Source organism: Pholis gunnellus (genome assembly GCF_910591455.1).
Source record: "Pholis gunnellus genome assembly, chromosome: 16".
In the NCBI taxonomy this organism is placed as follows: domain Eukaryota; kingdom Metazoa; phylum Chordata; class Actinopteri; order Perciformes; family Pholidae; genus Pholis; species Pholis gunnellus.
The window spans coordinates 10,586,269-10,598,612 of record NC_136543.1 but is presented as its reverse complement, the minus strand read 5'-3'; the positions used below and the strand labels follow the sequence as shown (position 1 = coordinate 10,598,612).

General features: G+C 42.4%; 1 protein-coding gene across 1 annotated transcript; it reads left to right on the top strand.

Moving 5' to 3' along the window:
• Positions 1 to 2,600: 2,600 nt before the first annotated feature.
• tmem64 (transmembrane protein 64) lies at positions 2,601 to 11,491 on the top strand. The gene is made up of 3 exons (XM_079175584.1): positions 2,601 to 4,088; positions 9,535 to 9,690; positions 10,716 to 11,491. The coding sequence occupies exons 1-3, from the start codon at positions 3,378 to 3,380 to the stop codon at positions 10,905 to 10,907; spliced, it is 1,059 nt and encodes a 352-aa protein (XP_079031710.1). The 5' UTR covers positions 2,601 to 3,377; the 3' UTR covers positions 10,908 to 11,491.
• Positions 11,492 to 12,344: the final 853 nt, after the last annotated feature.

The window sequence follows — 12,344 nt, the reverse complement described above, 5'->3', positions numbered from 1 at the left end:
GTACTTGCCTCAGCTGCTGCTATGATGAGTCCAAACCCGTGTCTCCTTTGGAGCAACCAAAGTGTCAATCAAATACAAATTGTGTTTCTCAGTTGCACAGGATAATTACCTTCCACTGACAGATCGTTGAAAAATAGCATTTGTCTACTGTGACAGATAACATCGCTGTTATTAGTTTATATGTGTCGCTACAGCCAAATGAGAAGCACAAATAGCATATAGTGCCCAGAAAAGAATGCTTGATATCGAAGTATAGAAGCTTTTGTTAAAAGATACAAAGGCAGGCCAGGCAAAAGTTAATTCCAGCTCGAATTAAACGAGTCGTCTGTGACATTGCTCGCCACGGTAGTCATATAAAATGTAATACAGCAACAATGTTTGACATATTTTTAAATAAAAAGATAAGAACTATGGGTTTCCAAATGTACACGTGCTGCTCCTGAAAGTTCACCTGGTTGAATTTTAGTTGATATGGCACTTCTAGTTGCACCTTATTTATTTTTGTATTGATTTATTTGATCAAGTTGTAACATTTACAGCCCCATAAAAAGCATTACAAATTGATTTTTACAAAACCTTCATCGATTTTGAAGAGTGAATTAGGATAATACACTTTAGTGAGGAACACAAAAGAAACAAACAAAAGCTTTACTTGTGAAACAATAAAACCTGGTAAATGTTTCCACAATAGTGCAATAATCCAACTCATAAATACACCCTGTAAGGTACTTAGTTTGGTTGTAAAATTGTGTAACAGTTCCATCTAGTGGAGTGTTAGTGTTAGGCTACAACAGCCCAGCAGTCAATCTCACCATATTGACAAACTAACAAGCATTTGTGAATGTGAAGCATTTTAATGTCTATCCACGTCTACATATGAATTCAAAATGAAAGCCTAAGAAGACAGTGGAGGCGACAGAAAGTTCTTTGAGGACTACTACAAAATAACTTTATTTATCCACAGCTGCAGAGCCAGGCGGTGAGCAGTGGTAGATGCATGAATGCACATATTGTCTGCTTCACTCCTCTCATTATGAATTTATGGTGAGCATGCCAAGCAAGGGAAATCCCCTCAGGCTACTATAATATATGCTCTCAGAAATACATGAGAATAACAATACACACTCTATTGCGTACTAGAAATCCTGCTTTTTTTTGTGTGATATGATTTCCATAAATGATTATACATACAACAAGTAATCCTACATTACAAAGTACTGTTTTTAAGAAGCCTAGAATTCTGAGATGCTAGTACTTCACTTTGTACTTCTATTTTGTGTTATTTTATACTTACAGTATTGTACTGTATTTGTTTATTTCACAGCTATGGTTCAGCTGATCAACATATGAGCAGCCTATTGATTAAGATGTAACAACCCAACAGTAGCCTACATTAACATTAACTTCATCTCATCCACCTCCAAAACTACGATGCTGCCGACACGTTAACTTGTAACTATAATCCAATAAAGTATATGTACTTAGTACATTTTATTCATCCTTTTACTTAAGTAAAACTGCAAGACTTTTACTTGTAATGGAGTATTTGGACATTGTGGTATTACTTTTACCCGGGTAAAGAATGTGTGTACACTTTCCAAGACTGCTAAATATCAGCATAGTTTACAAACATATATCCTTACTAATAGTTAAAGTAAATATGTAGCCTGCATTTCTTTACTTTACTTTTTAATACCTTTATCTCACAAGTAACATTTTCAGATTAAGAACACAATGATACATTTATAATCATAATATGATGCTTCTTTAAAGGGTAAACCAGCATGAAATATCAACTTCTATATATTAAACACCATGTTGACGGATCAGTGTACTAAGCATAATTGTATATTGTGGTATTGCTACTGTAATAAATAAGTAAAAGATCTTACACGTCGTTGTCTGGGACTGGTCGACTTTCTGTTCCCAGAGTCAGAACTAAACATGGAGAAGCGTTCAGTTTCTCTGCTCCACATGTATGGAACAAAGTCCCAGAAAGCTTTAAATCAAGATTGAAGACTTTTCTGTTTGCTGCTGCCTTTAATTGAACAAGATTCAAGGATATTAATCAATTTCTGCATTTTACTACAACTGTATTTTATTTCTTACACTGCCTTTTAGTGTTTTAATGACTGTTTTTAGTGTGTCAATCAATGTTCTTAATTGTTTTTAAATCTCCTTTTCTTTTGCCTTATGTTTTGATGCTTTTAATGGTTTTATGTGAAGCACTTTGAATTACCTTGTTGTTGAAATGTGCTATACAACTAAACTTGCCTTGCCACACTGCTGCTTCCTAATTGATAAACTGCTTGTGCATGTGTGGTTAGATATTTGTAATGCCCTATTTATTAAAATAATCTAATCTAAATTATAGCAGTTTGTTCTGCATGTGTGGTAGCAGTGGCTGACAGCAGAAACCAACCATAATTGATAATTGATCCAAAACAACCACAATTTGGTCGTAAAGAAACCCCGCGAAGATCTCGCGATGATAAAAGGAGCGCTCTGATTGGATGGGGAAGTCAAACGGGATTGGTCACGTGGTACTGGGATCACTTGGCATTCTGGGACACAAACAGTGGTGTTATGAATAGCTTCAACAGCGTCAACAGCCGCAGTTTCTAGTGTGGAAGGAAGACGACGAGAGAAACAACACCAGCCAGCCGCCAGTAAACTGTGTTTTCTTCTTCTGCGTTTTATTCGTCGCTGTGTTGTACGAGAGCAGCGCACGAGGAGGAGGCTAGCGGCGGGTTCGTCTCTGAAATGCAACGGTGGACTTTATTAACGCTGCGAGCTAACGAGATCTAGCTAACCACAGCAGTAAGTTAGCCGTGCATTGATTTTGTGCTGGTGCGTTGACGTTATTAGCTGTATGGCAACGCGGGAGGAGTCATAAAAGTTGATGTTCTTGCACCACTTCCGACCAAAGTCCAAAGAAGAAGCGCGTTGTTTACGCACAGCTGTGCTGCTCCATCCGTCCAGTGACTCCACTCTGTCCCGAGCTGAGGGGCTGCAGCTCTGAACATGGAGAGGGTTTCACACAGAGACCACGAAACGGGCACTTTTAAGTGTTTGGACTGGCACGTTGTCCAGCTAGTGTACCCAAGATAAACACCGTTACGTTGGACACTTCATGTAATGGCCAAGGAGAGTGACGTGTTTCATCTGTATGTCTCACCACACGGTCGCTCTCTTGAACTTCATGGACACGTGTCTCTGTTGAAGCTCCACACATTGATATTGCTCGACATGGACTTGCGCTGGATTTAAAAAGACTCTGCCTGGAAACCTCAAACGTCACAGCTGTCTCCAGATCGGACAGCTCATCTGAGCCTCTCTGTTGGGTCCCCCCCCAGAGCGTAATTTAGGGGGCCAACATGTCAATGTCAGGGTCCACGACTGTGCAGCTGTTCACCAAGCTTGTCAAGCATGCAGTGGGTAAGGCGCAGATCCAGCTGAACCGCTGGCTGCAGAAGACCTCCACAGATGACTGTGACAAGATTGACATCCTGATATGCAGCGCCTTTGAGGAGACAGGGGCCGGCACAGGGAAGTCAGATGGAGACCCCGAGGTCATCAGTGACACGGGAGGAATGTCCTTCAGCAGCAGTGGAGAGTTCAGACACCCATGCTGCATCACCACCTTCTGCTTCAAGAGCGCCCTGCTGGCGTGCATCCTGACCGCTGTGTGCTTCTCCTCGGTTGCACTGGTTCGGCAATACCTCAAGGACCTCCTGCTCTGGGTGGAGAGCTTGGACAGCCTCGTCGGAGCCTTGCTGTTCATAGTCGGTTTGATTATCGTGTCGTTCCCCTGCGGATGGGGATATATTGTTCTTAATGTGGCAGCTGGCTACCTCTACGGCTTTGTGCTGGGCATGGGACTAGTTATGGTGGGAGTTTTAATCGGGACCTTTGTGGCACACCTGGTATGCAAACGCCTATTGACTGAGTGGGTGCTGAACAAGGTGGGGAACAGTGAGCAGCTCAGCGCTGTCATTCGAGTGGTGGAGGGAGGAAGTGGACTCAAAGTTGTGGCCTTAGCGAGACTCACCCCCATACCATTTGGGCTCCAAAATGCAGTTTTCTCGGTGAGTATGAAAACACTATTGCCAGCTTTTCCTTTTCAGGTTATAAGCGGTTATAATCAGCCGGTCCTATAGTGTCCGTTTGTACACTCGTATGGGTTTTAAGCAGAAAGGGTCGCCGCATAGAACCAGCCAGGAGGAGAGCTCGTCAACGGACCGGAGAACTGTTCAACAAATCACTGCAGTCGTGAGAACCAAACCTGTGACCTTTTTTTTGTTAAAGAAGTGAATGCTTCTCTTATTGCTCGGCCAATCTACCACAAGAAGAAATCACAAGTGACCTGCTACTTCACTATTCAAGGCAGACCGCAGTCTAATCGCAGGAAAGAAAATATGAGGCCAGTCCCCAGAGGAAGGAAATTCCTCTTGTAGATAGAGGAAATTAATTCTATTGCTGCCTCGGGACATCAATTATTTTATCAGTATCACATTTAAAGTCCGTCTTCAGGTTTTCATATGTGGATCAATGTTTTTTTCTGAACTCGATAATGATCTGGTGATGTTAACATAATGGAGAATAAATCTTTTTCTTCCCTGTCAGGTAAATCTGACGTCATTGGTCAAGGCAACGAACGCCGTGAGACCTACATTATGAAGCTGAGCAGTATCAGGATATTGCTTCAAGCTTGCACTCCTACTCTTTACCTCAGGCCCTTGACCTTCATACACGGCATGAATAATTTATTATTGCTGATAACCCGTCTCAGGCCACTCATTGATACCTTCCAAATGGTGAACGCTATGAGGGGATGTGTTACTCTATTGTAGGAAATCAGCTGTAATTGAATGATTAATGAAGCATACCAACCTGAGGGTGAACTCTGTTTTATGAAGCCCTTCAGGCTTCGATCTCCAGAGAATTTCAAGCCCTACTGCTTTAAACTAGCACTAACCGCCGTCTCTCACCAGATCACACACTCTCTCTCACATCTGGATCTCTCACTTGTGTCTCATTTTCAGATTGAATCCCTTCACATAGCCGAGTTGTCTCCAAAGGCTGCGAAAGTGTAGCTTAAATCGTCAAAACTTCAAAACGGTAGTTTTGCACAACAGGAACTTGTGTTTCATGTGGTTGCCAGCTTGTATCCTCTGTCAGTGCAGAGTTACAGTTTATTAATGTGCACGGCGTCGTATACATCCGTACAAAAAGAACATTTCGATCTGACAGAAGATCCGGCTGGTATGAAACGTCCATCTATGGGGACAAAATTGATTTCAGATTCTGGGTGCAGTTGTTTTTTTTTTATCAATATGCAAGCGCATACTCTCTGTGTTGAAATATGAGGCTGGCCAAATTGACTTTCAACCAGTGTATTACTTTAGAATTACTAAAATATAACTTCAGTTAAATTTGAATTTATCCTACTTAAACAACATCATGTTTATATCTATGAACACGGCAGAAAGCAGCCGAGTTCATCGATTCTGTGTAAGTGAATAGTGACATTTCTTTTCCCCTTAACTCCAGCTGTTTTGAATAAACTGTTTATGGAAAAAACCCCCACATCTGTCAAGAAGAGAATCAGAATAGTGTTGAAGGCAGAAACCATCCGTAGCACAAACATCCAGAAGTGAAGGTGAAGAGGGCCGCGTGAAAGGCATTGATAGCTGAGAGCATGAAGGAGTTGATGCACAGGCCTGAGGCTGGAGGAGGAAATGAAGATGACGTAAGTGAGATTCACAAGCACAGTTGCAGAACGAGTACGTTTGCTGGAGTGACTGATTTACTGAGACATGTCTTGGGTATTTGGCTTTTGACAGCTCACTATGCACACTCATAACCACCCTACAATAAACACTCACTTCATGCAACTCGTTCAAAATAGTTTGGACTCTGCCGGAGCCGTTTTGACCCATCTGCTAGATTTTGTGGCTATAGTTAAAAAGCTGTTTTTAATGCTTTGTCTTCCCCGATTTACATGCATAGGGTGCAAAATATCAGAAACTTTGTTCAGAGTGAACAGTAATGCCCCCACAGCCTCCTAAAGGACTATAGTTGGGTCGATACATCACACCTCTCTGTTGTGTAGTAATTTCTCGTTGTGTTCGACAAACGGTTTCAAAAGATATTCCACTTAGTATCTGACCTCTGACAAACAAAAGCATTAATCAATTATCATAATAGTTTCCAATTCATTGTTTTGTTGATGAGTTCATTGATTATTCGTGGTAGCTCTAGACGGTGGACATTGGAGCAAGAGTTGCTCAATATTTATGACGAAGACAACACTTTCAGATAAGTGAAAGTAGTCATCAGGCAACAGTGAGGGGAGATAATCCCAGGAATCATTTACTTCTTTTAGTTCATTTGAATGAGTCTGAAACGCAAGTGCATGGTTCCATTGTTTTACGGTGTTGACGTTTTTTAAACTGAGAATTTAAGAAGATTATTCTTCCACAAGTTGTTTTTCAGGCCGGTGTGTGAGAGGAACACTGGAGATACTGCTGTGAAGAGAATTTAGGATTCGAGCTCTCGGCTAAAAGACAGTTTGTGAAGTTAAAAAAACGAATTCTCTTCTGTGTTTGGCCCGGGCTATGGTCAGCAGTTCACCTGTACACCAGGTTTCTAGCAAGTGGTTTTGTTTTGCCTGACTGACTGAAACAGCTTCTGTTTGTCCTCTCCTACTTCGGGCTCCGTGGCTGGAACATCGCACTCTGTGCAAAGGTTGCAGAGTCCGAATTGTGCAAGAATCCTGGACGTAGCTTTAACCGTTGTCACAACAGGGAACTCACTGTCCCACTCTGCAGAGGTGGAAACGAGGTGTCAAAGTCACGGCTTACATTGTGTTGACCAGCGGCTACCGCAGTCACTGGTATTATTGGTGCTCCATAACCAGTTTGTGAGGGTCAATTTAAAAGGCTGGCTAATTGACAGCCTTGTAACATACTATTTTTGCTTCTGCTTGCTCTGGGGAAAGTAGACAAACACTTATGAGACAGGCTGGCTGCTAGAAAAGTGGGTCATGTTTGGTTGTGTGCCAGCTCGAATATGTTATATTCCCGTTGGTTAGATTCAATTCATGACAGCTGTTTGTGTTTGAAAAAGCAGCCTGACTGCGTTTGACTCATTGTGATGACTTTTGAGATTGCCTTTTGACACATTTTAGGTTTACATATTTATAGATTTTGTTTATTTTTTTTTTTACTAATGCACCTGCATTCTGGGCAAAGGTTTGGCCTCATTTCGTTTACTCTCATCGCTCTCACAGCATCCAGTATTTAGAAGCTACAGTGCCACAAATAAGAGAGTTAGTGTTAGACTCGCCAGGTGGACAGAAACACTAAAAGAGTGTCGTAGCTGCTGGAAGTGTAAATAAGCAAATGTTTGCGAACAAGTTTAATGACAAATTAGAAAGTGGTGCTTTTATTATTGCAGGTTTAACATGTAAACCATCATTCAAGGCCAGTTGGACTGCAGAAAACACAAAAATCAAGCCGTTGACTCCTCACGCACAGACCTCGGTGTGAAACTTTGTGTTTTTCTTCTTTCCTGCTGAAGGTCAGAGAGGAGCCTTCAGCCGGTCGTGACAGAAGCAGGCCAATAAGCTGAGACTTCCCCGTTTGACTCCCTCCTCTGCTACGTGTTCACGTCCCAGCATGCATGGGTTTCAAACCCAGCTCGTTATCAAGCCCAGCTGAAGTTGTGTCTTATATTGTATCTCATTCTCCACAATAAAAGGTGGAACAAACCGTGGGTGGGTACTGGCTCACGGTGTTGTCTGCTCTGCCCTTGGTAAGCACTTTCTGTGGATGCGGCTACATTTCACCCCCCCCCCCCCCCCCCCCCCCGCCCGCTTCTTTCTGCTGAAGTGGATGGTGCTACATTATAGCGGGTAACCTAAAACGACACCAAGACTGCAGTAGTTAGCAAAACAATGTGACAGCTCAGGAACAATGTTTGTGAACCCTTTGTGGACGAAGTGGAGATATTCAGATCCCTAAATGTATTTTATTACATCTTGTCACTGCTCACTGGCCTCCATTCCTCTGCCGTCATGATGAGCTGATAAAGACATCTCATGTGTGAATAACTACAGACAAACATGTTGATGCAGCCTTTAGTTCTTCCTCCTTCCCTACAAAGGGTAAAACCCAGTGCAAGTCCACATAAAAAGGGGAAATAACATCACAGTAGCAATCCTGAAATGGACTATGCATTGAAGACACTCTACTTCCTATTTTGTTTACGAGCACAAACTCAGACCTGCATCGCCGCTGCTCTGAATAAATCAGGTCTAGGGTGGGGTGAGGTGTTTTTTCACTTGAATTTGCAGATTATCTTGATACACGGGCTTGCACAAACGAGTTGGGAGTTTCAGTTGGAATTCTCCGCATGGTTAAATACTGCCGAGCCCCTCCCTGGTCCCATGTAATGCAGCTGCATACGCTGGATGCCTGGGTGGGAAGAGGGCGTTTGTGTCACTACTGGAGAATGATGGCTGAGAGACAGAGAATGCATTTCTTCTTTTCTTCTTCTGCAGCTCCCATGTCACTGAAATCACCTAAAGGTGTTTTCATTGTGTCGACACAGGGTGTGGACAAACGGTTTCCTGTCGTGAGCTTGATGAACCGGCCTTTGATAAGCCCGGTAATCCAGGCTCGTGTGATAACAGGAGAGGGTTTTAGGAGTCGACAAAGCGAAGAGACACTTTTTTGTCCGGATCGAGAATAAAAGTATTTTGGCCCAGGCGGCGTCACGCAGCAACACACCGCGGACCCTGACACACCGCTATCTGTCACAGTGCCAAGGTCACATCCTCACATGTTGGCTTATGTCATCACTGCATCAATGTGACGGCTACGCAGCCCCGTGGTTATATTTAGATGGTTGCACTGAGATATGTCGTAGTTCAAGGAAAATACACAAGATAGGGCTTGTACTTTGAGATTTGTCTCAATACGAATACACTTGCATCAGCTTTTCCCTAAAATGACATCGTCGCTGTGATCGGTTTTTTTTATCCACCCATTTCTATACATATATTTAATTCTTGCATGTTTTAAACATGATTTACACCCTTAGTAAAAACGTGTTGTGTATGTTAAATAGCAGGTTGGTGAAAAATGGCTGCAATTTGAATCAAATAGTGTTTGGTTCAGATATCCATCTTTGAACTGGTTTCCATGTTTTTTAAACTTAAAACCTTTTGACTCGTGTTTAAACTTTTATCTCCTCTCTGATATTATCAACAAATTGAAACGTACAAAACAGTGAGTTAGTCATTTAGTTTAAGTTCTAAAATATAATTTCTATCTTGTGTTATTTCTCATTGTTGAAATATAAACATATTCAACAAGGGGCGGCAAAGACTTTGACTCCACAAGCAAATTCATCATTTCTTTCATCTGAAACGGTGCTTTTGAACTTCAACCCTAGTCATACGAATGCATAATAGATACTTATTTCGTGCTAATATGCTTTTCTTTAAAGACGTTTCTTCTTTTTAAGATCACAGACGTGTCCTTGCCAAACTACCTGGTGGCCTCCTCTGTGGGTTTGTTGCCCACTCAGCTTCTCAACTCCTACCTGGGCACCACGCTTCGCACCATGGAGGACGTCATTGCCGAGCAGAGCGTCAGCGGCTACTTTGTGTTCAGCCTGCAGGTGAGCTGATGCTGATGATACATCAAATGTGGAGATACTAACTTCTAAATGTCCTGGAACAACCCTAGACTTGGTCTTTTTTAAAAGTCAGTGTTTAGTAGAGAGTCCCTCAAAGTTAGTGACAAGTTTAGCAGGTGGAGCAGTGTTTCTTCCCTCACTTATATTCAAAATACACATTGTCTACCGTGCCTGATTGACATCTGCTGCTCCCTTAAGTCTTAAGTTACGTAAACGTCTAGAGGAACACTAAGCCCGATATAGATATGCAAAATATGCCCACACTTCTGTTCAGCTCACCCAAAGGTCATTAGAAGCAGTCGCCACATCTCGCAACACCTGTTCAAGCTTCATTTAAACCTCCACAACTGCTAAGGCATCATGGGCTGTTTCTTACTGCAACATCTGACAAGTTCACACGGGTCGGAGGTCAAGAGTCAGCTTAAGATTAACTAGGTATCGGTGTCTTATGCGGAACGGAAAGCTGTTGCTCCAAATTGACAACTGGCCTTAATCACACAAAAGCCTTTTCTAACACTGGTGGTGGGAAACTCCATCTGCAAGATCCCAGTTATCTCTTCATCATACATACAAACATGTATTTATTCAATGACAAATACAGAAACAAACAAAATATCAACAATCTTGGCCAGGGAAGCTGTTTCCAGTCTTTGTGCCAAGCTAACCGTAAGTACCTTCGTATTCATCATATAGATAGAAGAGTTGTAATGTTTGCCTCATCTGAGTGTATTTGTCAAAATATGACGATAAATTAAACTGATGGACTTTGATGCAGTGCCGTGTGGCCTACAGATATTATATTTGGGAATAAGAGAGCATTGGTGTCACATTGTCACACCCTGATTCAACAAATTGGAACGAGACGCTGGATCGGTGCATTCCTACCCAACAACATTTGTCCCAGATGCCTAGTCAGCTTTTTAGCTTCATACAGGCAATGTTTGGACTGTGGTTAATGGAAACGACTGCCGTGTGGGTCGTGACTTCCTCCTTCTGTCCTCCTGCAGATCGTCATCAGCATCGGCCTAATGTTCTATGTTGTGCACCGGGCACAGGTAGAGCTCAACGCCGCCATCGCCGCCTGTCAGATGGAGCTGAAGTCGTCACACATGAATGGCTCCTCCACCAATCACAGCGGCTTCACCTACTGCAGCAAGAGGGTGACGGCAGGCAGTGGGAACTGCATCAATGTCGTGTGAATCACGAACAGTAGCTCGTAAGACTTGCAAACACTGGAGAACTTAAGGTAACCCGCTGAGCTTAGACGCTGTCTGAAATGTGTCGGTGGCTTGTAGTTTTCCAACAACCTACTCCAGCCACCCTCGTGTGAAAACCACGAAAGCATATGTCTTTTGTAGGTACGGTGATTTAGAAGTGTGGGACCTTCACCTTTTGAAGAAACGGTGCTGATGAAAGTAGGTTTGCGGTACGTCATCTTGGGAGTTGTTATGTTTTCCTTTGATTAAGGTACTTCTTAGCCTATTCTTACAAGAGATGTCAATGAAATGATGATGTTTAGAGGTATTAGAGGTGAATGAGTGAGTCAATAAAAACAATAGCTAGGCATTAACTGCCTGCTAACACTATGAATGTGAAATCTGGAGCTTTCTACAGAACCAAGGAATTGTGTTTCCATTTCAGTGTCAAAAGAATGCCAACCTATGCACCTTTCTTTCATACCACATCTGATTTTGTTTTATTCATCCATAGCTTATTCACACTACAGATAATAAGGGCCTTATTAATATTTTTGAAAGATTCGGCTTTTTTGTCCAGTGTCTTATTTTTGGACTATAGAGAGGGGGGGGGGGGGGCGCTCTCAGCGAGCGTTACTGTGTGATGTCTGCTGGCTTACGACCACATCAGCTGAACTGGCCTCTTCTGCCCAGAGATCATTTTGGTGTTTCTGCAGTTTTGATAAAAGCATCTGAGGGGAGGAGAGCACATGTCACAGCAGGAAACTCAGGAACGTTTCTGCCAGGAAAGTTGAAGTGCGGCGCGATCGGCTCCTCGGTAGCACGGCCACATGTTCTGCTACAGAGAGATTACCACGCTGAGCTCAAACCCCAGATGTCAAGCTTTCCTCTCAGTGTTTAGAATTCATTTGTTTTAGCATTTTATTTGGATTATCACATAGGTTTTGCTCAAGACGGTAGTTTTGACAATTCTGTGCAATGCATCAAAAAACGGTGACAAAATGGCACGAATGTCCTATTTCAGTGTTGAAACCAAACTAATCCGAAATGCACTCGTGCATCAAAATCACACTAACCTGAGTCTGTTTATTTAAAGGTTCACTTGCATTGTAGACGAGTAAGCTATGAGATAAAGAGGCTGTTATTTTTTACGTGCCATAATTTCATAAAAGCTTTTCAGACGCCGTGACTCCGGCCCCACCTGAGCTGAGGCTACATGTGACTTATCCTTTATTTTATTACTTAATAATGCTGGTAATTATAGAAACGATCTGTGAACAACTTTTGTGTTTAGGCTGTTAATACAACAAAGCTGTCATGCTGTAGGTTCTCTGACATAGTCCACTTCATACAGAGAAGGTAAACCTGGACGGGGTTTGGTTGGTCAAAGGTTGAACGTGATGTGTCTCAGAAGCCGACAATCAAACACAACATGGACAC